This window comes from Lissotriton helveticus (genome assembly GCF_964261635.1).
Source record: "Lissotriton helveticus chromosome 1_1 unlocalized genomic scaffold, aLisHel1.1 SUPER_1_unloc_7, whole genome shotgun sequence".
Taxonomy (NCBI): Eukaryota; Metazoa; Chordata; class Amphibia; order Caudata; family Salamandridae; genus Lissotriton; species Lissotriton helveticus.
This window is the reverse complement of record NW_027611714.1, coordinates 4,896,632-4,924,321: the sequence shown is the minus strand read 5'-3', so window position 1 is coordinate 4,924,321 and position 27,690 is coordinate 4,896,632. Positions and strand designations below refer to the sequence as shown.

At 45.8% G+C, this 27,690-nt stretch overlaps 1 protein-coding gene and 1 pseudogene across 1 annotated transcript; one reads left to right on the top strand and one right to left on the bottom strand.

The window, feature by feature from the left end:
- LOC144806416 (uncharacterized) overlaps positions 1–27,690 on the top strand; it is a 435,562-nt pseudogene that overhangs the window by 143,516 nt on the left and 264,356 nt on the right.
- Positions 1,133–4,502, bottom strand: LOC144806409 (uncharacterized). The gene is given in 2 exon segments (XM_078672770.1): positions 1,133–2,540; positions 2,612–4,502. Coding segments are annotated over 2 exon segments (2,184 nt in total). The 5' UTR covers positions 3,388–4,502.

Genomic DNA, 27,690 nt, shown 5'->3' with positions numbered 1-27,690 from the left:
TAGAGTTTGGCAAGTCACAAAATGAATAGGGAGAGCCAAGTCGGAGAGGAACAACGGGTCACACTTAATTATAAGGCCTGAGGCACGAGGTGATCCATCAACCGATAACAGTCAAGGTATATGCTCTTTTATATCTAGAAATAGGTTATTTCTTGAACACCTGTGCTTCGCTTTAGTTCATTACATATGCTGCAGTGGCATTTGTTAATAGTAATACATGCATTTTACCAATGACGTTTCCCATCTCCAGAGCCCTGACAACATGTCCACTCTGGGTGTGTTGGGTTTATAGGTTTTATCACTAATCCGACAAGTTAGCTGAAAATACTGCTGTTAGTCCCAGTATTGTTCAGTGTTGCTTTTACAGGTAGTGTGGTCAGGTGCGATTGAATGTTTTTCTTTGGATCTCGTCTTCACCAAATAAAAATCAACAATGTTTATTTTCTTTTAATCCACATTGTGCTTGTCTCCCACTGTGTATCCTGGTGCATCATGTCACTTTGCTATGTGTACAGAAGTGAACAATCACTGGAAACAAACACTTTTATAATTCTGCAAATACTGTTATCTGTTTTTCGTCTTTACTGCTTGTCGGGTTTTCTATCATTTGCTATTTCAATGTCCCACATAATTAGAATTTTATCTTTTTCCTTAATCCATTCCTCTCACAATACCTGCACTGTTCTGCTCTTGTCTATGTCCGCACACAAGTCTCTCCACGACCTGGGCCCCAAGTACCTCAACGACCGCCTGACCTTCTACACGCCCACCCGCAAGCTACGGTCCACCAGCCTCGCCCTCGCAGCCGTACCACGCATCCGAAGAGCCACCGCCGGAGGAAGATAATTCTCTTACCTGGCTGCCAAGACTTGGAACTCCCTCCCCATCCACCTTCGGCTGACCCAGGACCATCTCGCCTTCAGGAAACAACTCAAGACCTGGCTCTTCGAGCAGTAGCATACCCCTCCCCCCAAGCGCCTTGAGACCCTCCCGGGTGAGTAGTGCGCTATACAAATGGCATGATTGATTGATTGATTGATGGGCCAATATTATTTTTGTCTGTTCTTAAGTTCATTCCAGAGTCCCTGCATCTATAGGATTATTTTCATGTGAGTTAAATGAAGGAGTGTATTCACTGAGGGCTGTGTGGGATCAAAAATTGACAAAAGCCCTTCACACTTTCAGTGCCTTCTGTTTTCTCCCTGTGTGTTCGCTGATGGCGTTGTAGCTCTGATATTTGACTAAAGCTCTTCTCACATTCATTGCACTTGAATGGTTTTTCCCCTGTGTGTGTTCGCTGATGACTTTGAAGGTGTAATAACTGACTAAAGCTCTTCACACATTCACTGCACTTAAATGGCGTTTCCCCTGTGTGTGTTTTCTGATGTCTTAGAAGGCTTGATAAATGACTGAAGCACTTTGCACATTCATTACACTTGAATTGTTTTTCCCCCGTGTGTGTTCGCTGATGACTTTGAAGGTGTGATAATTGACTAAAGCACTTTGCACATTCACTGCACTTGAATGGCTTTTCTCCTGTGTGTGTTCGCTGATGTCTTTGAAGGCTTGATAAATCACTAAAGCACTTTGCACATTCAGTGCACTTGAATGGTTTTTCTCCTGTGTGTGTTCGCTGATGACTTTGTACCTTTGATAATCGACTAAAGCACTTTGTACATTCACTGCATTTAAATGGATTTTCCCCTGTGTGTGTTCGCTGATGTCTTCGGAGGGTTGATAACTCACTAAAGCTCTTCCCACATTGATTGCACTTGAATGGTTTTTCTCCTGTTTGAGTTCCCTGATGATACCTTAATGCTCAAGAGTCGTGAAAACTAATGTCACATTCACTGCAATGATAGGGTTTTTCTCCTGTGTGTGTTCGCTGATGACTTTGTAGGTTTGATAATCGACTAAAGCTCTTCACACATTCACTGCATTTAAATGGCTTTTCCCCTGTGTGTGTTCGCTGATGACTTTGAAGGTTTGATAACTGACTAAAGCACTTTGCACATTCAGTGCACTTGAATGGTTTTTCCCCTGTGTGTGTTTGCTGATGACTTTGAAGGTGTGATAACTGACTAAAGCTCTTCACACATTCACTGCACTTAAATGGCTTTTCCCCTGTGTGTGTTTGCTGATGTCTTAGAAGGCTTGATAAATGACTAAAGCACTTTGCACATTCATTGCACTTGAATTGTTTTTCCCCCGTGTGTGTTCGCTGATGACTTTGAAGGTGTGATAACTGACTAAAGCACTTTGCACATTCACTGCACTCGTATGGCTTTTCTCCTGTGTGTGTTCGCTGATGTCTTTGAAGGCTTGATAACTGACTAAAGCACTTTGCACATTCAGTGCACTTGAATGGTTTTTCCCCTGTGTGTGTTTGCTGATGACTTTGAAGGTGTGATAACTCACTAAAGCTCTTCCCACATTGATTGCACTTGAATGGTTTTTCTTCTGTGTGAGTTCGCTGATGATACCTTAATGCTGAAGAGTCGCGAAAACTACTGTCACATTCACTACAATAATAGGGTTTTCTCCCGTGTGTGTTCGCTGATGACTTTGTAGGTTTGATAATCGACTAAAGCTCTTCACACATTCACTGTACTTAAATGGTTTTTCCCCCGTGTGTGTTCGCTGATGACTTTGTAGGTGTGATAATCGACTAAAGCTCTTCACACATTCACTGCATTTAAATGGCTTTTCCCCTGTGTGTGTTCGCTGATGTCTTCGGAGGGTTGATAACTCACTAAAGCACTTTGCACATTCAGTGCACTTGAATGGTTTTTCCCCTGTGTGCATTCGCTGATGACTTTGAAGGTTTGATAACTGACTAAAGCACTTTCCACATTCACTGCACTTGATTGGCTTTTCCCCTGTGTGTGTTCGCTGATGTCTTCGAAGTCTTGATAACTCACTAAAGCACTTTGAACATTCAGTGCACTTGAACGGTTTTTCCCCCGAGTGTGTTCGCTGATGGCTTTGAAGGTTTGATAACTGACTAAAGCACTTTCCACATTCACTGCACTTGAATGGCTTTTCCCCTGTGTGTGTTCGCTGATGACTTTGTAGCTCTGATAATTGACTAAAGCTCTTCCCACATTCACTGCAGTTGAATGGCTTTTCCCCTGTGTGTGTTTTATTATGTCTTTGAAGGCTTGATAAGTGACTAAAGCACGTTGCACATTCACTGCAGTTGAATGGTTTTTCCCCTGTGTGTGTTAGCTGATGACTTTGTAGGTCTGATAATCGTCTAAAGCTCTTCCCACATTCATTGCACTTGAATGGTTTGTCCCCTGTGTGTGTTCGCTGATGATTCCTTAATGCTGAAGAGAAGCGATAACTCCTGTCACATTCACTACAATGATAGGGTTTTTCCCCCATGTGTGTTCGCTGATGACTTTGTCGGGCTGATAATCGACTAAATCTCTTCACACATTCACTGCATTGAAATGGCTTTTCCCCTGTGTGTATTCGCTGATGTCTTTGAAGGCTTGTTAAGTGACTAAAGCACTTTGCACATTAAGTGCTCTTGAATGGTTTATTCCCCCTGTGTGTGTTCGCTGATGTCTTTGTAGTTCTGATAATTTACTAAAGCTCTTTACACATTCACTGCACTTGAATGGTTTTTCCCCCGTGTACGTGTGCTGATGAAGCTTGAGTAGTGATGTCAAACTAAAGCTCTTGCTGCATGTGTATGATTCTTCTTTCTTGGTTAGTGTCTCTGGGTCGGGTATATATTTGTCTACATCCCATGACTGTATTTCCTGATGGGCCAACCTGGATGATAAAGCACTTGTTTTTTTCTTACACACTTCATATGTGCGCAGTATTATGCACGTTTGATTTCTGTTTTAACAATAAAATGCAATAGCCACCAAATATTTGCCACACTCCTAATACGTAGAAGGTGTCTTTGTAGGCGATTGTGCCTTTAGATTAGATTATGGCTATGCACGATTGCGGGTAAAGATGTATCTTCCTTTTGGCCGGTGCAAATCGGGACAGTCTGTTGTATTGTAGATATAAGAACTCCTCTTTCCTTTACCCGTCAGTTGTCCAGCTCCGCTCTGTTGTGCTTGTATCTGGTTACTGTGGTTTGGCCAGAAAGAATTTACAATTCACCTAGAGCAGGGAATGATGGCTTGTCATCATTTTAGAAAACAGAGCACTGCGGTAATCACATCATACCGATACCATGAACAAAGTTGGTATTTGACACTTGTTTATACAGGAGGCGGTTTGTTATTGTTGTTGCCTTGATTTTCCTAAGGTCATTTCTTCGTCTTGTGGCGTGGAGGTGCACAGCTCAGACTCTTACAATCACTGAACTGCCCTTGATACTTGATCCGGGATCTGTCAGTTTGTGTGCAGGTTCCTCTGTCGCCGACTGCGCTGATGTTTTCCTGAATACTGAAGCTCATTAATTCTGCTATTATTGAAGATTTACAGCCTTCGCTTCATTATTGATGGTCATTTCACACATTCAAGGTTTGTTTTCTGTTGGATGTAAAGATATTTAAAATTACTAAATTGAAACATAATGGAATGAGAATTCACAATATTTAACTGGTTGTAAAATACATTTTGGGGGAGATTTACCAAATCTCCACGCAATGCAGCGCAGCCCCCCGCTGGAGGCTGCATTCTGCGACAGGGAGGGAGCAGGAGAGCACCATATTTTCAAAGATATGGCTCTCTCCTTCCCTTTCCCTTGCGCCGGCACTGATTACAGCAGCCGTGCTCCATGCACACACCTTAGCACAAGAGCTCTAGGGTGTGTGTGAGCCCAGCATAGGTTTTGTACAGAAAGGACACCCTTGCTGTACTAACTACTATGCCAGACATGAGGGAAAGCTTTTCCCACTTTGTATGCATGTTGCGCCGTGCAGCACGCATGCAAAGTCATAAAAGGAAGGAGAAATTAAAGAATTTCTCCTTCCTTGCACCTAGTTTAGAAGGGTGCAGTTTTCTCATGCTAAACCCAATCTACTGTATTTGGTAAATTGGGTTTAGCGTGAGAAACCATGGGTGGTTGCACGGGAACGCCCATGCACCACCCTTGGCAAGTCCCCATGGTGCAAGGTAATGCGAAGCTGTGCTATGCAATGCTTCATATTACTTTTACGTTATTTGCTGGAAAGAGAATTAGGAAAAAAAGATTTTGCACTGTTTTGTGCCACTTTTGTGACACAAACACGGAGCAAAATCTTAGTAAATCTCCCCTTCTTCTTTACCACCTTTGAAACTTAGCAAGGAACATTTCATCACACACAGATATTTTACTAAAAGTTCTGTTGATCAGGTGATATCTTATTACTGTCTGAAAAGAAGGTGATTCACCAGTGTTCACAGAGTACCTTAGCAAAGTAAGGGCGCTCAAGGAGCACCCAAGTGCTTGAGGTTTTGCTTAAGATAGACGCATATGGTCAAGATTTCTTTGAAACAACAATAGATTTTAGAAAAAGAGATGATCAGGCTGGGCTGCAAAATTTTCAGTAATCATTACGAAGTATACAACAAAAGTAACTCCAGTCACACACTTCTTATTGTTTCTTTCCTATCCACTTAAGAACATCTCAAATGCCAACTCCTGTCTTTAACTCGCTGTTCATAAGTCACCTCTGACACTTTCAGCAGCTCCCTTGGTTCAAGCATTTCTGGTTTCTTCTAACCTGGGAGATTGGAAGATTATTGTGAGTTGAGGGGGGTTTCCTATCGCCATAACATCTGTCCATCTCCCTGAAACTAACACAGCTTACAGAGCCTGGTTCTGGCCCTGAAAGACAACTTTAAAAAGCAAGTTTTTAGTTCTTCCTAAAGTAAATAAAGTTCTGTAAGATACAGCTCCTTCCGGGGCTTTTGTTTAAAACAGAGAGAGGGGCCTGTCCTTTACATTATACGCACAGATAAGGCAAACAAACGTTGATTCATAAAATTTAATAATCAACAATATCAGTCATTTAGTACTTCTTGAGAATCCATCACAACCAATAATTTACCGGACATATCCCCGCATCAGATGTGTGCATATTACTCTTTTTTCCCCCTTTTCCACCATTACATGGGATCTGGCATGATATTGTCCGTTTGGGGTTCAGGATGCCACTTTGTGACTGGATCGCCATTTGGCAGAGCGGGAGGAGTTGTCAGTTATCCACAGGTGATTCCACATTTCTACCTTTCCATATTTCTCATATTCAAGTTTACTAATTTCTTGTCCTAGACCCCCCTACTGCCCTCTGACTGCGCACTCTGTGGGGCTCATAACCCACCGAGACCAGGAAGACCGTCACCCAGGCACTCGTCACCAGCCGACTGGACTACGGGAACACCCTCTACGCCGGAACCACAGCCAAACTGCAGAAAAGACTCCAACGCATCCAGAACGCCTCCGCATGACTTGTCCTGGACATCCCTAGACACAGCCACATCTCCGGCCACCTGAGAGACCTGCACTGGCTCCCCATCAGCAAGAGGATCACGTTCAGGCTCCTCACCCACGCACACAAGGCTCTCCAGGACCTGGGCCCCAAGTACCTCAACGACCGCCTGACCTTCTACACGCCCACCCGCCAGCTACGATCGACCAGCCTCGCCCTCGCTGCCGTACCACGCATCTACAGAGCCACCGCCGGAGGAAGATCCTTCTCCTACCTGGCAGCCAAGACTTGGAACTCCCTCCCCATCCACCTTCGGCTGACCCAGGACCATCTTTCCTTCAGGAAGCAACTCAAGACCTGGCTGTTCGTGCAGTAAAGTACCCTCCCCCAGCACCCTGAGACCCTTCCGGGTGAGTAGCGCGCTATACAAATGTCATGATTGATTGATTGATTGATAAGAAGTCAGATAACGGCCTGATAGTCACAAGGCCATGGATCTCACTTCTTCTACAACACTTATTGCCGACTTAGGGCCTAGTTTAGAGTTTTTCCAACAGATTATTGCCTCAAAACTAGGAGTTGGTGAAGAATTTCACTCTGCCGGCGTAGCTCGTGATGCAGAACAGAGTTTTTTTCACGGAACGCAAACAATGCAATATCACAGGCCAGGCATTAGGAGAATCCGACGCAAACAATGTAATAACACCGGCCAGGCACTAGGTGAATCTGATGCAAAAAATACAATAACACAGGCCAGGCACTAGGGGAGCAAGCTATCTTATCACCAGCAAGGGACACAACAAGCTCTGTGCAACACCCTGGTGGCCAACGGTAAGGTGGAGAGCGCTTGTGAGAAAATATAACGTGCTAGACCTCCTGCTGGTAATAGTTCTCAATGCGGGAGGTCACGGTAGGTCGCGACCACTCGAGGGTAGAACTCTGTCATTCTCGTTGATGAAGCTGCCACTCGATTAGAATGTCAATTAGAGAGGCAGAGGCAGCAGCGCCCTCTGGCACGAAGGGAAGTGCTGTTTGTGCTGATTTTACAGTACGGGACAAACTCCTGGCACTAAAAATCAGTGAGAGCAGCGCAGCTTAACAAACTCTGCCACTAGCGGAAGTAAGCGAGTACGGCAGAGTTTTCCTGGTGCTTTCTGGAGTTGCGCGGAGTAAAACTCTGCGAACTACACAAAGGCCTAATCAAAACGTGACACATATCCTGTCTGCCTTATTATTATTGCCACAGGATGTAATCCATTTTTAATGGGGCGGGCAGGATACCTGTCACCTTTGTGATGGAATAAACCATCAGCTGAAATCTAAATCAGGTTTTTGGTGTACATGGTGTCCAGTGTGGCTAGCAGGGCTTGAAGGATCTTGTGGTTTGTGGGTCTCTCATTGATTTGAGGTCACAGCCAGGCAGAACTTCTGCCAGCGGTGCCTTGTGCAGATCTTCCTTTCTAGGCAGGACTTTTGTCAGCTGCGCCTTGTGCGGATCTTCCTTCCAGGCAAGGGCTTCTTTCCTCAATGATTAGTTCAAAGGTCAGTAGAGGTAAAACTGGTCCGGGTCCTCTTCTTTATTGGAGTTCAACTGGTCAAGCAACATAGCTCGAGCTCTGAGATGAAGGAGAGTCTGGATTTTCTGAGCTCCGTAGAACATTAAGACAGTTCTTCCGCATCTAACACATACTACAAGACTCCAAGAGTCCACGCTACAAGTGCTGCTGCAAGGTTTAATTAACCCACTGTATCTGAACATCCCCTGGCAAATGCCAACTAGAAAATAAACATCCTACCTGCACCAGCAGAGTGCAGAAAGCTTTTGAAGCACCCCGAGGTACATGGACTTTCTCTATCTGTCGTAACTGAAGATGTTAATTCTTGGTAACATCTATCCCCTTTGGACAAGGTCCTCCATTTTACTATCAGAATGTAACTCATCCTGCGCAGGCACAAACCCTCAAGTCCGTATTGCATGAAGCTGGGTGGTTCTCACGCAAAAGAGGGCCCTCCACAAATTGCTGACATTTGTTTACACCCCCTGGACAGCCGTGGCAACACACAGACTAACTACACACCCTCATGGATCACCAGTCCATCTACCAGGATGAAGACTCGGATCTTTCAACTTTCTCTGTTACCGTCTTTGGAACGGCCCGTCTCTGGGATTCGTGGAAGCTCCACACTCAGTGAGCTCAGAGTTGGCTTGCAAAACCATCTCATGAGAGTGGAAGAAAAGAACATTAAGTGACACGCACTGCACAGAAGTGTAAATATATCTACCATTATTGTTCCATGTACTATTGTCCTAATGCTGATGTTTTGACATGAATTTTTTGCCGTCTATCACAGCAGCTTCTTCATTTAAAATGTTACCCAATAGTTTGTTTTCCATCATACCTACTTACCTACGTACTGTTTCTGACCTTACAACATCTCTGGCAGACATGTTGTGCTGTCTGTTGCCACATAAATAGGAAGTAGATTGTTACTGCAGGAACTGTCCTTGCAGTCAGATGCACTTGATTGGGATAAAAGGTACCATGTTTGGTAGAAAAGCTGCAACTATTAGAATAATAACATACCAAAAGCCACGCATACAGTGCAATAACACAGACCAGGTACTAGAAAAACGTGATGCAAACAATGCAATAACACAAGCCAGGCATTGCAAGAATATGACACAATCAGTGCAATAACACAGGCCAGGTACTAGGAAAACGGGACTCAAACAATGCAATATCACAGGCCAGGCATTAGGAGAATCCGACGCAAACAATGTAATATCACAGGCCAGGCATTAGGAGATTCTGACACAAACAATGCAATAACACAGGCCAGGCACGAGGAGAATCTGATGCAAACAATATTATAACACAGGCTGGGCACAAGGAGAATCTGATACAAACAATATAATAACACAGGCCAGGCACTAGGAGATTCTGATGCAAACAATGCAGTAACACAAGCCAGGCACTAGGTGAATCTGAGGCAAACAATGCAATAACACAGGCCAGGCATTAGGAGAATCCGACGCAAACAATGTAATAACACCGGCCAGGCATTAGGAGAATCTGATGCAAACAATACAATAACACAGGCCAAGCACTAGGGGAGCAAGCTATCTTATCACCAGCAAGGGAAACCACAAGCTCTGCTCAGCACCCTGGTAGCAAAGGAGTCCCAGGGTCCACGTCGGAAATGCCGCTAGTGCCACCAGCCTATCCAGGCGCTCAACCTCAGTGTGAGGACTGCCTGCCCCAGCATCCCTTGATGTCACCGCGCTTATAGCGCTGCCTCTCCCCCCGCAGCGCAGGACGCGCGCGGGCGAAGCCCGGGCCAGGGGCTGTCCCGTCCTTGCCCTCATTGCCAGGAAGAGGCAGGGCAGGGCTACCCCCCTTTCCACTGGCATTAGGCATCTTGCCTACTCAGATTCGCTGGACATTCAAGAACTGTTGTGGACAAGTCAAGGTACTGTTAACGCGGTTATCTCCCAGCATTGCCCAAACTACTCTCTTTGATTCTAAATAATTACGCTCTCTCTCTCCTGAGGGGTTTGCGGGGCCGGTATAAGGGTGGCCTGAGGGTTCTCATTGTCCACGGGGCCAAGAGGCCTGTTCATTGCTGAATGTGTAGACAGGTTGCTTTAGACTTAACTTGCGGTAGCATGGGGAAAGGGAAAACTATGGAGGGCAGTGGGGGAGGGGCGGGGAGGGATAGTAAAGGGAAAAAGGCTAGGAAGATACAGAAACATGCAGGGAGTAATTGTGTACTGGATAGGATAGACACCCGCATTAGCGAGTGCGAAGACATATTAGTGACAGATACAACCACCCATGTAGCAAATACTAAATCCCCACAACGCTCTACCCAACCAGCTAGTTTAAACAACCCTACTACGGCCCGCCAATTAGCTATTCCAGCTTTGTTTCATAACCCACTAAAACAAGCATTGTCATAGCCAATGGGTCTCGCCTTTGGGACCTTATGTGTTTAGCCAGAACTTTTGGCTATGTTGTACAGCGTTGTGGCTGCTGTGAATTTTGTTGACAAGTTAAAATAAAAAGTGTTAAGCATTTTTGTTAAGTTTATACAAACGAAGACAACATTATATTCAACTGAAAAACCTGATAAAAAAGATTTTAACATAAAAAATGTCTTCTACTTTTTTTGTACTTACACGGCTGGCAACTTTTTCCTGCCTGTTCTCATGCTTGTTTGTTATAATTTTTTTGTTATGGGAAAGCAGGACATAAATAACGGGGGAGTGCAGGTTGGAAAACAGTAATTTAATTAGAACACGAGCAGCGGACGGACACTAGGGGAGAATCAACAGATTCCAGGGCAGACTGACGTGATGATTAGGTGATGCACTGATACAAAATGGTGGTGGTGAATGATGACTAGTGCTCAGGTGGTGACAATATATGGTGTGGATTGGAGGTACGTTGTGGATTGTGGTGTTGGAACATGTTGTTTGGTGTGTAATTATGCAGTGTGTTTTGGAAATGTGGAGTTTAAATGTGTGGCCTGGAACTGTGGTGTTGAGTGAAATTATGCTTAGGAAAATTGTGTCATGGTGTGGAGTGCATTTATGTTGATTGGTGGTATGTGGTATAGAGTGCATTTATGTGGAGTGTATTTATGATGCATTGAGTACAGTGCAATTATATGGCGTGTAGTTATCTGGCACTGACTGGTATTATATGGAGTGTATTTATGTTGCATTGAGTAGAGTGTTATTATGTCGTGTAATTATGTGGCACTGAGTGGTATTATATGGAGTGTATTTATGTTGCATTGAGTAGAGTGTTATTATGTGGTGTGTAATTATGTGGCACTGAGTGGTAATATGTGGAGCGTATTTATGTTGCATTGAGTAGAGTGCAATTATGTGGATTGTAATTATGTGGTACTGAGTGGTATGTGGAGTGTATTTATGTTGCATTGAGTAGTGTAATTATGGGCGTGTAATTATGTGGCACTGAGTGGTATTATGGGGAGTGTATGTTGTATTCAGTGGAGTGTAATTTTGTGGCATTAATTGGAGTGTATGTTACATTGAGTGCAGTGTAATTATGTAGCATATAATTATGTGGCACTGAGTGGTATTGTTTGGAGGGCATGTTGCATTCAGTAGTGTAATTATGTGGTGTGTAATTATGTGGCACTGAGTGGTATTATTTGAAGCATATGTTGCACTGAGTGCAATTTAATGTGTAGCATATAAGTATGTGGCACTGTGTGGTATTATGTGGAGTGTATTAATGTTGAATTGAGTAGAGTATAAATATGAGGCATGTTATTATGGCACTGAGTGGTATTATGTGGAGTGTATTTATGTTGCATAGAGTAGAGTGTAATTATGTGGCGTGTAATTATGTGGCACTGAGTGGTATTATGGGGAGTATGTTTTATTCAGTAGAGTAATTATGTGGCACTGAGTGGTATTGTTTGGAGGGCATGTTTCATTCAGTAGTGTAATTATGTGGTGTGTAATTATGTGGCACTGAGTGGTATTATTTGAAGCATATGTTGCACTGAGTGCAATTTAATGTGTAGCATATAAGTATGTGGCACTGTGTGGTATTATGTGGAGTGTATTAATGTTGAATTGAGTAGAGTATAAATATGAGGCATGTTATTATGGCACTGAGTGGTATTATGTGGAGTGTATTTATGTTGCATAGAGTAGAGTGTAATTATGTGGCGTGTAATTATGTGGCACTGAGTGGTATTATGGGGAGTGTATGTTTTATTCAGTAGAGTAATTATGTGGCACCGAGTGGTATTATTTGGAGTGTATGTTGCATTGAGTGGAGTGTAAGTATGTTGTGCGTAATTAAGTGGCACTGAGTGGTATTATTTGGAGTGTATGTTGCATTGAGTGAAGTGTTATTATGTAGCATATAATTATGTGGCGCTGAGTGGTATTGTGTGGAGTGTATGTTGCATTCAGTAGAGTGTGATTATGTGGTGTGTAATTATGTGGCACTGAGTGGTATTTGGAGTGTATGTTGCATTTAGTGCAATGTAATTATGTAGCATATAATTATGTGGCACTGAGTGGTATTGTGTGGAGTGTATGTTTTATTCAGTAGAGTGTAATTATGTGGCGTGTAATTATGTGGCATGTAATCATGTTGCACTAAGTGCTATTATTTGGAGTGTATGTTGCATTTAGTGCAGTGTAATTATGTAGCATATAATTATGTGGTATCTATCGTGACACCCCAAAGCGGACTCCATCTATGCATGCACCCAGGATCTGGGGACAACACCCTTAATTCTGCTCGAGTTTAGCATAGTGCTGAACACAAGTCACCTTAAAAAATAACACTACATCACAATGCAGTAACAATAGACTTCTGTTCCCTGAACCCAGACACCCCTCCGATCACTCATGGACTTTCCTTTACCTTTGCCCGTGTATAGTGCTCAGCTGCCTTTAGGGTAGGTTTGCGCTCTACAGATACCACATATGTACATAAATATTGAACCAAAGCCAATCAGGGAGGTTCAGTGCTAAATATGTCAGACAATGAGTGCATTTCACTTGTGCGAGCAGTGTGCGCAGCCTCTCGTCGGGTGGATGGGGTGACCAATTCTCTGTGTTGTTGGGTTTATTTAATTTACTGAACTGACTGTGTTCTTACAGAATACTAACGCTGGTGTGTGACTCCTTCTGCGGCACAGTGACTGAATCGAATCATTTGACTCGATTTACAGTGAATTCAAACCAAATGCGTCTAATTAGTAAACGTGAGAACTAGAGAGAGAGGGGGGCTTAGTTCGAATAAAGGACAAGAGATGGGAAGAGGTAATAGAACATTATAAGGAACACAGAAGAGCAGGTTTAAGGAACAGGGTGGAAGAAAGGGTGAAACCGGGGTAAGAAAGATTGCCCCTTGAGCATCAGTTTCAGGAGCAAACTCAGAACTTTTAGAAGCTGCAGCGTCCCGCGAGTGGTGCGCACGCTCGTGTGAAATCTGACACAAAACAGATGGCACACTGCGCGCCGCTGCTCGTAACCGCAAGCCGTAGGCCTTTTCACACGCTTCCAGAGCGATTCCAAGAGGTCGTTTTCCTAGAGCAGCGCATGCGCACATGGTTTCAAAGGTCAACGCACATCCACTGGTTAATGGTTGACAGGGTACCAGTGGATAGTTTAAAAACCAACAGCGTCAGTCCCAAAACCGGGAGTGATCCAGTAAGATAACTCCTACATTTATTACCCTTTGCCCATCACTGTTTGATACTTTAATTTAAGTAGGGAACAACATGAGATATCCCTGAACATAATGGTGCATATTACTCTGATGATCAAACAAGCTGTGAAGGCGTGCTTGAAGCAACTTTTTCTGTCACACTCTACTGACTTTGAAAATAGTGAATAAGAAACACCTTAAGTCAAACTCTAGGACGAAAGCAAAGGGTGTGACTGGCACCAGAATTTTAGCTAAAAAGAGAAAGGAATAAAGCACATTAGCTGCCACCAGGGCCTGATCTCATTCCATGCTCTAGGCTTATGGGCAACATCAGAGGAAGAAGGTCCGAAATACTTGATGGCCTAATGATGCCCGGACAATCACTTCCAAGTTTGTCAATCCAGCAAGCAGGACAGGAGGAAAGGGCAAGCAAAAATCACCCTCCACCAGCCAAAGTGATAATCCCCATGTAGGTAAGGGAAAATTTGTAAAAGAATGATTGGCCACCAGAGGATGAAAGCCGACTCACTGTTCTGCCCCATTTCCATTCACAGAAGGCTGCGGATAGCCTCTTCCACATCAGCACTTCAGCCACTGTCCTGTTGTGTTTGTTTTCTTACGAAACTCTGGCTCAGGTTGCCCTTTTAGTGAATTACATTTCAAAAGGTTCAGCTATTTATTTAGCACGCTATAAAAAACCACTAATAAAGTAAAAATCGGTATCAACCAAATACTCCCTTACAATGTATCCCTACACTTCAAATATAAAATTTTAATGGATTTAAAGTACAGAAAAGTGAAAGTTGTAGATGTTTGAAGTGTGGCAATTTCCTTTTTAGGTCTCACTTACCAGACATTGCTGTTGCGAGTCTATTGCGAGTGTGCGCGTGCGCTGGTGTGAAAACTGACACAAAACAGCTAGCATACTGCACGTCGCCGCTCGTGCCCGCAATCCGTAGGCCTTTTCTCACGCACAAGCGTGTGAAAAGTCAACAGCAATTCCAAAAGGTACGTTTTCCTAGAGCAGCGCATGGGCTGCTCTAGGCTTGACCTAAAAATGGTGCCCAGACGTAGGCGGTGAGGGAAACCTAGATGCTGGAAGTGATAGCCAATCCTCAAATAAGTAATCTAGGAGTGACCTACAGAAGACAGGGTCGGAAATCCCGTACACTAATAGGTTTCTACCACTGGTGGAGTTGCTGGAGGAGGACACCGAAACGGGGCCTAGGTGTCAACCACCTCATCAAACACAGCATTCCGAGACATGTATCCTAGAACCAGATTGTAGATCTGCCAATGTTCCCCAAGAAATACTTAGCCTCATTAATACTCTCAGGCTAGAGGTCGAGGATATGAGAACCATGCTTGAGGGTCTTACTTCCCTGGTAAATCAGCTATTGAATAAGGAGCCTTCCTGTCCCTCTCGGCCTGTACCCAGTGACTCTACATCTCATCAGGTGGTTTATCCAGAGTGGGAGATACCCACTGTAGATAAGGCTCCCAAGTTGGCATTTTTTTGCAAGCTAGCCCCCCGCAGCCATACCACGTATAGTGGTTCCAGCACCCTCCAGGACTGAGTAATTAGCTTTGTAATTCACGAAGGCATCTCAAGGGCTTCCAGACTTACCTCCCGAACCCAATCACTAGATTGTATTGAGCTTACACTGAGTGAGGTTGATGTTGGAGAAAATCTTCTTTCCCTGGAATATCGTACTTGTCCCCAGAGGGTTCCTCGATCCAATTCAGACGGTTCTTACCAAGCAGTGCGTGCCACCAAACACTGGAAAATACACTGCCTGGGTTTAGAGGCTTTTCCTCTCTTGAGGCTAATGATTGACTGCTTTGTAATACACAGAACAAACTAGATGGTCTTTTTGCTCCCCATATGTGTTGACCTCAGTTTCCTCAGGATCAGTATGTAGTTAAAAAGGCCCCCTTCAGATCTATCCAAACCCAGATTGCTATTAAAGCCGTGGGCTAAAGACGGATCAGATGAGGGCTGCAGGAACAAACGGGAAGGAAAGGAAGGGGACAGCAGGGAGGGAGAGCTGGAAGACAAAGAACAAAGACAATGAAATATGTTCTTATTCAAAGAAACATAATCAAGGACGTGCATCTACTAGTTCCCTACCTGATAAATGAATAAAGGCTGCGATACTCAAAAGATACCTCTCGTCTTATGAGAACAGGCCTTGTCTGAATAACTGGGACCTCCCTTCTGTAATACACAATTTGAACCAAGGTATGAAATGTCATACACCAACGTTATCATATAACAAATGGAAATGAAGAACTGAAACTCCACCTACCCTAAACTCCCTTTGTTCAGGTATTAAGTGGGGGTCTATGAACATGCCTTCTCAACAGCCCAGTAAATAATGAAGAAAGGAAATGGGTTACGTCACCCTGAAGAAGTAAAGTTCAATCAGTACCTTAGTAGTCTGGAGCCACACGAACAGCCTCCAAAAGGTTGAAGAAAATGCAGCCTAGGTTAACTCCACCAAGGCCACTCCTCCTGAAGCAATATTGACGAATTAATCCTCTGCAATAGCCGATGAAAAAAGGCTCGCCAACAGAGGATTAAATAGAATTGGAAAAAACCCTTTCCGCATTAGCCGATGCAATAAGGCTATCCAACGGAATAGGGTTACGATAATACACAGCTATAACAATTCCGTTTCCGCAAGAGCCGATGCAAGGAGGCTCGCCAACGGAAACGGAGAGACTACTGTCGCGCTGGCCCCTTCAATTCCTGTCCTCCGCATGAGCCGGTGGTAAGGCTCGCCAACGGAGGAACAGTGAAAGCAGCGCACAAGAAGGACTCTGGAGCGCCTTCCGCATGAGCCGAGGAAAGGCTCGCCAACGGAAAGCCGAAGAACGCGCAAGATGAATCTCCGTTCTCCGGAGCTGCCCACCAGGTTCACAACACTCCAGCAAGAAGAACAGCAAAACGGACGGATCCACACCAAGAACACACGATCGAAGCAGGTCACAACCAGCCGGGTCACTAATCAGAATATCCGACATCGGAAACAGGAAGTAAGGCCCTTTTATTCCCTCCTCCATGCCGCTAAGCATTCTGGACCCTGTAGTTGTTGCTCTCCGTGTCAGTACAGTGAGGCGCGAGTATGATCATAACAATATGATTAAAGAATCCCCTCTCTTACCCTTAGCTGGTACTTAACTTCCTTGTCTTCATCCAGGAAGGGAGGCTACTGCCTCTCGGGAAGCACCCTCCTTAACCTAGGAGTATCGGGCCCAAATGATGTACTTATTGATGTTACAAGCGGACAGCGGCTACATTCACCTGCTACCCATGGGATATCCATGTTATCCTGGAATGTAGCTGGATTGAAGACGAAGACCGTCTCCCCTGATTGGTTCGCTTTTATTGATCAGTTTGATGTCTGTTGTTTTCAAGAAACCTGGGCAATAGACCCCTATACTGCTTAGGTTACTTAAATGTCTATACCCCTGCAACATGTGGGGGTAAGGGTCGACCCTCAGGGGGATTGGTAATCTGGGTGCGCCAAGCTGGCGGTTTTAATATGGAGGTCCTTAAAACACAGAGTAATGATATCGGTGCGATCAGGTTGAAGTGGGGCCAACAAGGGGTTGTGGACGTTTCTAACATTTATGCCAGGGGCTCAAAGGGGAAGAAGTCGGACGTTATAGCGGTTTTGGACGACTTATTAGATCTACACTCCTGTGGTTCAAACATTCTGATCGCGGGGGATTTTAATGTGACTTTTGAGCCCCTCACTCTTGAACATTGTTGTAGGAAGGTGTCATCTGACTGCATGGTTGCCCCCACTTTTTTCCTGCTGTTTTGCTGGTTTTCGACTTAGTTTGGCTGGGATCCTGCTATTCAGGACCCCAGCCTATCTGCTTTGTCCCTAAAATGGATTCCATGTACAATAGGTACACTCCAGTTTGGTTACTGGGGTACCCTTGTGAGTCCCTAGTATATGGTACAATAGGTACTAAGGGCATAGGTACCCCAGAGGCCTACCAGGGGGTGCAGCATGCATTATGCCACCCCTGGGAAGCCTTCCAAAAGTACACCACAGGACTGGTGGCGTAGCCTGGGTAAGGTGGTGCATGCACCACCTTACCCAGGCTGCGTAGATATAGGTTACCTATATCTACCTTAAATCACTTCACATAGAGACCTATCAGTCACTCCTATGGCAGGCCTTATCAATCCTGAAGGCAGGGTGCTTGATTTCATGTGAGAGGGTGCCTATGCACGAGCAGAGACCCTCTGTAGCCTCAGAACCTATTCTCTGGGGCTGTTCTGTGATGCAGCCTGACCATATACTCTTAAGTGAATTATATCCTCGCTGTAAATGCTAACTTTGGGATGGCTGCACGGAAACATGTTGTGTTTGGTGTCAAACACTTTGGTATCCTACCCCCCCCCCCGCCAGTCCTGGCAGCGGGGGTAGAATTCCACCCTTTTAGAGGGAGAGACATGTACACACCGGTCTACCCGATAACCAGTTTGAAGAGCCCTGGCATTACAAAATGGATGCTGCAGCCACAGACACAAGTCTGGCCTCCTGCTGCTGACCGAAATTCCGGCAGGGGAGGCCTGGATAATAGGTTTCCTGTCACAGGGAGGTGTAGCCACCTCCCAGACAGGCCTTAGGGAATTAGGGCTTGGTGGGTGCACTCCAGGATTGCTTTGAAGTCTGCACTGGGGGCACATTTGGTGTCCCTGTGCATAGTCCAGTTCAAACCGGTTGCACGGGGCTACGAGCCCCTGCTCTGGCAAGAAACTGGACAAAGGAAATGGGTGTAGCCACCCCTCTTACCAAACCCTCCCTTAGGTGGGTCACTAGAGTTAGTCCAACCCCTTTCTTATGTATAAGTAAGGAACCCCTGGCAACAGGACTTTAGATATCCCTGGACGAAACTCTGCAACTGAATCCTGGAACTTCAACACTCTACTCAAGACTAGAGGACTGAAGAAATCCCTCTTGGGGTCAAGGAGTGACTCCCCTGCTTGGCAGGCACCAACGAAGCATTTGCCGGTCTGCATCTCCGAAGCTCCCGACGGACTCCAAAGTATCTGCAGCCCAGGAAGAGGATTTCCAGACTTCTCAGAGGTTGACCCGAGTCCCCAGCAAAGCTGCGACCTGCAACCCTCATGAGTGACGTGGATCCGGAACGCCTAGACACCGTGCACATTTGCAAGTGCATTGACTTCTCGACATCTCTTGAAGTCGTGCTTTAGGTTACTTGTAGCCCTAGCCCCGAGCACCATCTGCACTGAAGATTGTGGGCCCACATTCCAAGAGTGTTCCGTGGGCCCGATTCTTGCATTTCCACTCGAGGCTCCTTTGCGATCCCTAGTCCATTGACTGGTGGGTCCCTGTGAAGTCAACTCTGATTTTCCTTAGGCTTCTCTGATTGCTTTAGAAGTGCCCTGACTCCCCACCAAGTGGTGAGTCCCTTGGACCTTGCTGGCCCGCACCGAAGTATCTTTCTCCTTTCTGCGTGCGTTGCTGTTGCCACGGCTTGTTGGGTCCAATCCGGACAACGATACCGCAGCACTCGACATCCTTCATGGGACATCACAAATCTAGCTCTTGGTTGTCGTTGACGCCGCCTGGTCCTCGTGGCTGAAGAGTCAAGCTTCACCTCCTTCACCTGAAATCACCCAACATCGGTGGGTATCTGCCTATCTTGCCCCTGGTCACTGTCTAGTGACCCACTCTGTCCCCTCTGCTTTCAGGTTCTTCTCATCTACGATCCAGGCTTGGATCACTGCGGACACTTTCCACTTTGACTGCAGTAGCACTTTGCAGCAGATCGCCATTGGAAACAGCGACGATTCCCGACACCTAAAGATACCTATGCACCCGGCTTCCCTGGGTGAGGTAACTCGAGTACTCCATTGCTCCTGTGGGTGTTGGCTCTAGAACCCCTTAAGTCTAAAGGGGTTTGCTCAAAGTCCTCCTCTAAGTGTCCCTTTTCTTTAAATTTCCAACCGTGACATTCCCCATTGAAGTTAACGGCGATCCGTGGCTGTGTTCAGACACTGCACGTGTCCCCTGTAGGTCCCCTGCGTCACTACCTTGGGTGGTTCCTGGTGGCCCCAGCACTTCTACAGGCTCTAGGCCTTGTGTCTATCAAAGTTGTGGTTCTTATACCACTTTATTGATATATGGTTTGGTACGCCCCTAGGGCTCAACATACATTGTGTTAATTTACTGTGTGCTATTAAGTTTTCTGTATGTACTTTTGCCTCTAGCCTCATAAAGAGACTAGAAGGATGTGTTTAGAATAAATACATATAATTTATGTATATCCCTTGTGTGGTTCTCCTTTCATTTGGTCATTCACGAGATTATAGACTGGTAAAACAAGCTGCTTCACATTCCTCCAATACATAGCCTGAAGGCTGCTCCATAGTTACCACAAGGATAGCTTTCAATAAAGGTTGCATGGAACCTATCATCAATAAGGGTTGTTTGGACTGGTGCAAGGTGCCCACTAGAATAGTGGACAGCATATGCCAGGCCAACTTCTCAAATATTAATTCAAGTCTTACTAAAGCAGGCACGACAAAGTGCACAGCATTGGCGCCCTTCTTCTTTGTATTTGCAGCAGCGTGCCATGAGCCCTTCCACTTTAATAATGCCTGTCGCTTATTTGAAATGCAGCCCACACAGCATTCGTGGTCATTCACGAGATTATAGACTGGTAAAACAAGTTGCTTCACATTCCTCCAAGACTTAGCCTGAAGGCTGCTCTCCATAGCTACCACAAGGATAGCTTTCACTAAAGGTTGTCTGACACCTATAATCAATAAGGGTGGTTTGGACTGGTGCAAGGTGCAAGAATAGTGGACAGAATATGCCAGGCCAACTTCTCACATATTACTTCAAGTCTTGCTAAAGCAGGCACGACAAAGTGCTGTGTGGGGCGGCGGCTGTTCTTGAAGTGGGAGCGTGCAGGGCCCGCTGCAAATGCAAACAAGCGGGCACCATTGCCCAATTAATGGATAACTTATCCTACGCCTTCGTCAGGACCTTAAGTATTGCTACTGCTCTCCGTCGGTACCTCTGGCGGTTTCAAAAGCCGCTTGGGGCTTTTGGAACCGCCAGAGGTACCGACGGAGAGAGTGGTGCCTCCTATGTCCTGATCCGTGACCAGGTGATGCGAGGTCTTGTTCTCTCAAAAGACGGGAAATTGTTATTTACAGAGGAACTGTTATCCTTATTTACAGGTAAAGAGGTTGTATCAGTTCCAACTCTTTACACATGTTATATATTGTGTATTTATAACACTCACTTGCAGTAGCAATACTTAAGGTCCTGACGAAGGCATAGGACAAGTTATCCATTAACTGCTGAAACATGTCGACCCTTCACATCTAGAAAGTCATTTGTTTAATACTGTAGTTTTGCACTGTTTTTATGTCTTGATCTCTGAGAAGCGCGAATAAATAATGTTGCTTCCCATTGGTCAATTTTAACTCACATCACATACACACTACTGCACTGCATTCACGATTCCCACATAATCGAGTACTCGCATCTAGAGGTCCAAATACAGTCAGATGCGTTCACCCAGTACTTCATTATCGGTTGACATGACTAAGCATGGGCGGATTTTGCGGATCCACGATTCACGAATTTGCGGATTCACGGATCGTGGATCCGCAAAATCCGCTGATTTTGCGGATCGGCGGATTTGGGGGCGGGGCTTCCTCGAGTGTGTGGGCGGGGCCAAACGGACGGGGCTTCCATGCGAGCGCACATGCCTCTTGTGTGTATAAAAGGTCAGAGACCGATCAGAGCAGCAGATTAAGAGACAGAAGCTCCTGGTCACAGGAACAGCACGGGGATAGCGCTCGTGAAAGTCAAAGATGCAAATGCCTCTGGCCTGCATCACAGCGGATTTTCGATGGTATATTATACTATATTTGGGAAGAAGGCACCCTAAAAGGTCAGAGACCGATCAGAGCAGCACGGGGATAGCGCTCGTGAAAGTCAAAGATGCAAATGCCTCTGGCCTGCATCACAGCGGATTTTCGATGGTATATTTGGGAAGAAGGCACACCTGCCCAGCCTCCACAACGCTCACGATTGTTTTTGGGCTGATGAATGAGTCACTGAATTTAAGCTTCAACTAGGGAACATGCTTTATTGATATCTGCAAGTGTTTCCTGTTGAGGTTTATTTTTTGTGCCAGGACCGTCGTGCCAGAATGAACCCTGCCCATCATATTTATTCAAGAGGACACCACCGTTTGACACCACCGTTTTTCCCCAACAAAAGTTCAAAGCCTAATTTACGATGGCGCCGGCAAGCTGCCAGCGCCATCCTGAAAAAGTTACTTAATTAGCTTCAACAGGAAGCTCCAACTGATAAAATAAAGCAGGCGCTCGAGCCCCTGCTTTATCTTATCTATTAGAGCTTCCTGTTGAAGCTAATTAAGTAACTATTTGAGGATGGCGCTGGCAGCTTGCCGGCGCCATCGTAAATTAGGCTTTGAACTTTTGACCGCGGAATCCGCCGCTCGCGGATTGCGGATTTTCGGTAAATTCGCGAGAGTTCGCGGACCGCGAATTTACCGAAAATACGCAAAATCCGCGATCGGAGCGGATTTTGCGCTCATGCTTAGACATGACCATACTGTATAGACGAACATAGCCCAGGCGTGTTCTCTAATTCCATATTCCACCATATTAATTCACCACTAATCCTTTATGGGTTCCAGAGTAGCGTGCTCCTGTCCATCAAAGCGTTTCAACACCTCATCAGGCTTACAAGCGCTATATAAATGCAAACCTTTTTTCCTTTTTTACCTCTCCCCAACCCTTCTCAATCCAAATAACTGACTAACATATCCACCACTCAAATTACTTCATATTTTACCATACTAATTTTCAACACTAATCCTTTATGGGTTCCTGAGTAGCCTGCTACTCGCCAGAAAAGCGCTTTAACACCCCATCAGGGGTAACAGGCACTATATGAATGCAACCCTTTCTTTCCCTTCTAGGATATCGACTCCTGAGGCGGAAGCCGGGAGAGACATTTACGATTTTAGAATTGTTATTTTCTTTTCTTTTACCTGCATGTTTGATGCTTTCTGGGCACTTTCAATTAAAATTCCATCTGGCTAAACTCCGTGCAGCAGATGTAAGCGCTGCCACGGGTAGGGATTTCTCAGTCATCGCCGCCATCACTCCCACAGGCCACGCCCACTGACGTGAGGCCACGCCTACCTCCTCACCCTATAAAAAAAATTGCATATTTCGGACGAGCGCAGCGGGCGCGCCTAAGGCAAGCCCGTCTGCGCCCGTCCGCGGCCGAATGGGGCAAGGGGCACAGCACTATGCCCATTTTGTTTCTTATCTTCCCGAAACTCTGTGCGCATACCAAGGCCCTTGGGACCTCAACCAGGTAGCACTGGGTCACATCATGGACGCTGGGATCCTAAACCCCCATCCCTATTCTCCAACCTCTTCTAACCGGCTGCCAGCAGTCCATCCTCTGACCTGCCCTCAAATCACTGATACATCTACCATCTCTGCCTTTTTATTAAACACTCGGTCGGCTGTCAAACACCACCTCGACCTGTTTACTGTCCTCGACACTCAGAAACCCAACCTACTATTTCTCACGGAAACCTGGTTCTGCCAGGACTCCCTGCCCGATTTGCTTGCGGCCCTGCCATCATCCTACTATGCCCTTCGAGCAGACCGACCCCCTGGCAAAGCAGGGGGGGAGTGGCTCTAATTATCCGTTCTGACCTACACTTCCAAGTCTTACCCTCCCCTACAATCCCAGCAGTGGACCATCTAGTTGTACGCTCCAACTCTTTCCAGACCCCCATTACGTGTGTCTTGATGTATCGCCCTCCCAAATACATGCAGCACTTTCTACCAGCTTTCCAAGACCTGCTAGCTACATTAGCTGTGAACAACTCGGCGGTCCTGGTACTTGGTGATTTTAATTTCTGGCCATCCGACCCCGCTGAAGATGCCCCCTCCAGAGATTTTACGGAATCTCTCCAGAGCTTGAACTTTATATCTCACATTCACACCCCTACCCATGTCCAGGGTCATACCTTGGACCAAGTTTGGTCCCTTAATATCCCCCTCCTTGCTCCCACTGTGACCCCCTGTCTGTGGTCCGACCACCATTGGATATCCTTCTCCCTGAATTTAAGTCTGTCCACAAAACCCTCATTGCCCAAAAACACTTGGGCTCGCATCTGGAGCAAAGTTGACATCCCATCACTCTCCTCCTCCTTATTACCACTTGTCCGGACATAGAGGACCAAGCCACACTGTCTCAAGCTGAAACTCTAAACAAATGGCTGTCCAATGCTTGCGATCAAGTGGCCCCTCTGAGACGTATTGGGATTAGACGTGCTCATGACGTCAATAAATGGTTCAGCCCTGAACTTAAGGAAAAAAAACTTGCTGTCCGCCGTGCAGAACGCGCCTGGAGACGCACCTACTGTACCGCCTCAAAATCATTGTACTCCTCCATCCATGCTGAGTACAAGAAAGCCATCCTAGTAGCTAAAACCAGCTATTTTTCAAATAAAATCTTACGGGCAGAGAACCAACCAAGAGAAATCTTCGCCACAGTCTCCGAATTGGCCTCTTCCTATAGGACCACCTCCAAGCCGGTACCCTCCCAGTCCTAGTGCGACTCGTTGAACAACTTTTTTACCAATAAAATTGCAGATATTAAGGCTAACATTCCCTCTCCTTCCTCACATTTTGTCAACCCCGACTCGCCACCCAATACCTACCAACTTGATCAAATAGCCCCCCTGTCTAGAGAAACCTTTGTGTCTTTACTCCCTTGCGTCAAATCTGGCTCTCCTGCGGACATCTGCCCAGCTTACATCCTGCGCAACATTTTCCTTACCTGCCCTCTCCCAGCCCTTACCTTCCTCAATGACACCCTTAAGTCAGGAATTGTTCCCCCTTGCCACAAATCCGCCACTATCATCCCAATTCTAAAAAAAACGGGCGCAGATCCAACAACGCTAGCTAACTATCGGCCCATTTCCCTCCTCCCCTACCTGGCCACGGTCTTCGAACGCTATGTCACCAAAGCCCTCAGCTCTTTCATTGAGAACAGCGGATATCTCGCCTCTTGCCAAGCAGGGTTCCGCCCTCTCTACTCCACCGAAAAAGTGGTGGTCTCGGTTTTAGACACACTTAGAGAGGGGCTAGACGCTAACCTCACACAGGCACTGGTTCTTCTTGACTTGTCGGCCGCCTTCGACACGGTGGACCACACCATCCTCCTTTACCGTGTCGAGGCGGCTGGCATTGGAGGCTCAGCCCTAGCCTGGCTCGGCTCATTTCTGAGCGACCGGGCACAGGCAGTCCATCTGGCAAATTTTTCTTCCCAAGCCCGCAAAGGGCAGTGTGGTGTCCCTCAGGGATCTTCTCTTTCTCCTCTTCTTTTTAATTTGTATATCTTCCTGCTTATTTCGGCTTTACAAAGGATGGAGGTCACGGTGTTTAATTACGCCGATGACCTCCAGCTCATCTTCAACCTCTCGAACTCTTCTGATTCTATCCATAACTTTCAGTCGGTGATGGTCTTTATCAGGGATTGGATGAGCTTAACCATCTTAAGCTCAACCCTGATAAGACCGAACTTCTTCTTACTGGCGGCAAACTTAACCCTTGGTCTCCTATCTTTTGGCCCCCCTCCTTTGGTTCCCCCCCTTCTCCTTCTCTCTCTGTTAAGACACTGGGAATAACCCTCAACCAACAACTCACTCTACACTCTCAGATTAGCACAGTGGTTTCTTCTTGTTTTTATACATTGCGCACTATCCGGAAAATCTCACATTTTTTTTCCTTCTCTGCTCTTAAATTGATCCTGATGGCTATGGTCCTTTCCCGTCTCGACTACGGGAACGTCCTGTATAATGGTGCTCCTGCGTATGCCATCCGATGGCTCCAACTGGTGCAAAACCAAGCTGCCCGCTTAGCCTTTGGCCTACCTAAATCTAACCATACCACTCCCCTCCTAAGATCCCTTCACTGGCTCCCTATTAGACAAAGGGCCCTCTTCAAGATAGGATGCATCACCTTCCAGGCTCTCGCAGGAACAGCCCCTGAGTTCATCAACTCCAAAATCAAACCTTACACCCCCAGTAGACAGCTGAGCTCCTCCTCTCTGTCCCTCTTGGTGGTACCCAGAAAATCATTAAGAGCAGAATGGGAGGTTCCAATTTCTCCGTCCTCGCTCCACAATTTTAGAACTCTCTTCCTCTCGCTATGAGATCTGAAACCTCCTATCTGGAGTTCCGTAGCACTCTGAAAACCTTTCTGTTTTCACAGGCTTTTAAAACCTAAATTATCTCCCCATCCAACCCAGGAACCGTCCTCCTCAATAGCGCCATGAAACCGCCTGGTGTATGCGCGCTCAACAAATACCTTTAAATTCAAATTCAAATTCAAATTATCCCTCCGCTATCCTTCACACTCCAAATAACTGATTAATATCCACCACTCAAATTACTTTCATGTTTCACCATACTAATTCACCACTAATCCTTTATGGGTTTCCGGAATAGCATGCTACCCGCCAAAAAAAGCGCTTCAACACCCCCATCAGGGGTTAGAAGCGCTATATAAATACAAACCTTCTTTCCTCTTCTATCCTTCTGCTATCCTTCCGAATCCAAATAACTGACTAACATATCCACCACTTAAAAGTTACTTGCATGTTTTACTATACTAATTTAACACTAATCCTCACTAGATCCCGGAGTAGCTTGCTACTCACTGAAAAAGCGCTTTGACGCCTCATCAAGGGTAGTAAGCGCTATACAAATGCAATTACAATAAAATACAATACAATATTGTGATTTTATTGCAGATGCTGATGAGCAATGGGGGATCTTAAAGTTAGAACTGCCACCAATTAAAAAATGGTCTGACATGGCAATCCAAATCAATGCCACTTATCAAGAGAAGGGACCACGGGCGGCGAATGTCAGATCCACACCCGATAAGCATGGAGCAAATACTTTCAACAATGGCAGTTGTGCTAGTCGCATAGACTACTTATTAATCAATCTGCGACTGTGGCATCACTTAAGGGATATGGTAGTAAGAGAGTGGCCAGAGAGTGACCACAACCCCCTGTGTGCAACTCTTGGTTTGTTACCACAACGGGAACACACGCGATCAGAGAGTAATTTGCTCACAAGGATGTGGTTCCATCAAACGACATGAGACGCCTAAAATGGGCAAATATACTCAAGCACCCCGAAGCTTTAGCTTCAATATCCCTAGACGTTGAAGGGGCGATTTCAGAGTTGGATGTATGCATGCTAAACTCAGCTGCTCCTGACCCGGTGATCGGTACCCATGTTAGCTTTTTTGCCAAGCTACGCAATTATTTCATTGGATGCCATAAGGCCAAGGGAGTCTATCCTAGGAAAGGCCCACAGTGGCTCAATATGGAATGTAAAGAGGTGCGTAGACAACTAGGAGCTGCAATTAAAGAGTGAAATCCCAGTGCTGTACGGCAACTAAGGTATAATTACCGAAGAGAACAAGTTAAGGCAAAAAAATCCTGGGATGAGAATAGATGTCAGGAACTCAAATTAGAATGCGTAAACAAAAATCCCAAACAGTTTTGGAACATAGCTAAGTGGGACAGGGGTGGTCTGCCAACCCAGACGCAAAACCACGTTTCACAGGAGCATTGGGTCACTCACTTTAAGCCTCAATATGCACGTAGCTCAGGGGAAGGGACGGAAGAGAAGCCCCCGTGCCGGTACTACACAGGCACAGTTTTTGAAGATGCTGAAGTTAGTCTGGCCCTGGGGGCAGTAACAGAAGGTAAAGCACCGGGCCCAGATGGCATTCTGCCGGACATATTTCTGTATGAAAAATCTAAATGGTGCCACTACAACGCGATGGTGGCTAACGCAATTGCGCAGGGTGCCCCAGTTACTGATTCGTGGAAAGGGGCGGAGATTATCCCCGTTTTTAAAAAGGGGGATAAATCCCTGCCAGGCAACTACGGGCTTATCAGCCTGAGAGACTCACTCTAAAAGATAATTCTGCATCTAGTTTTGAACAA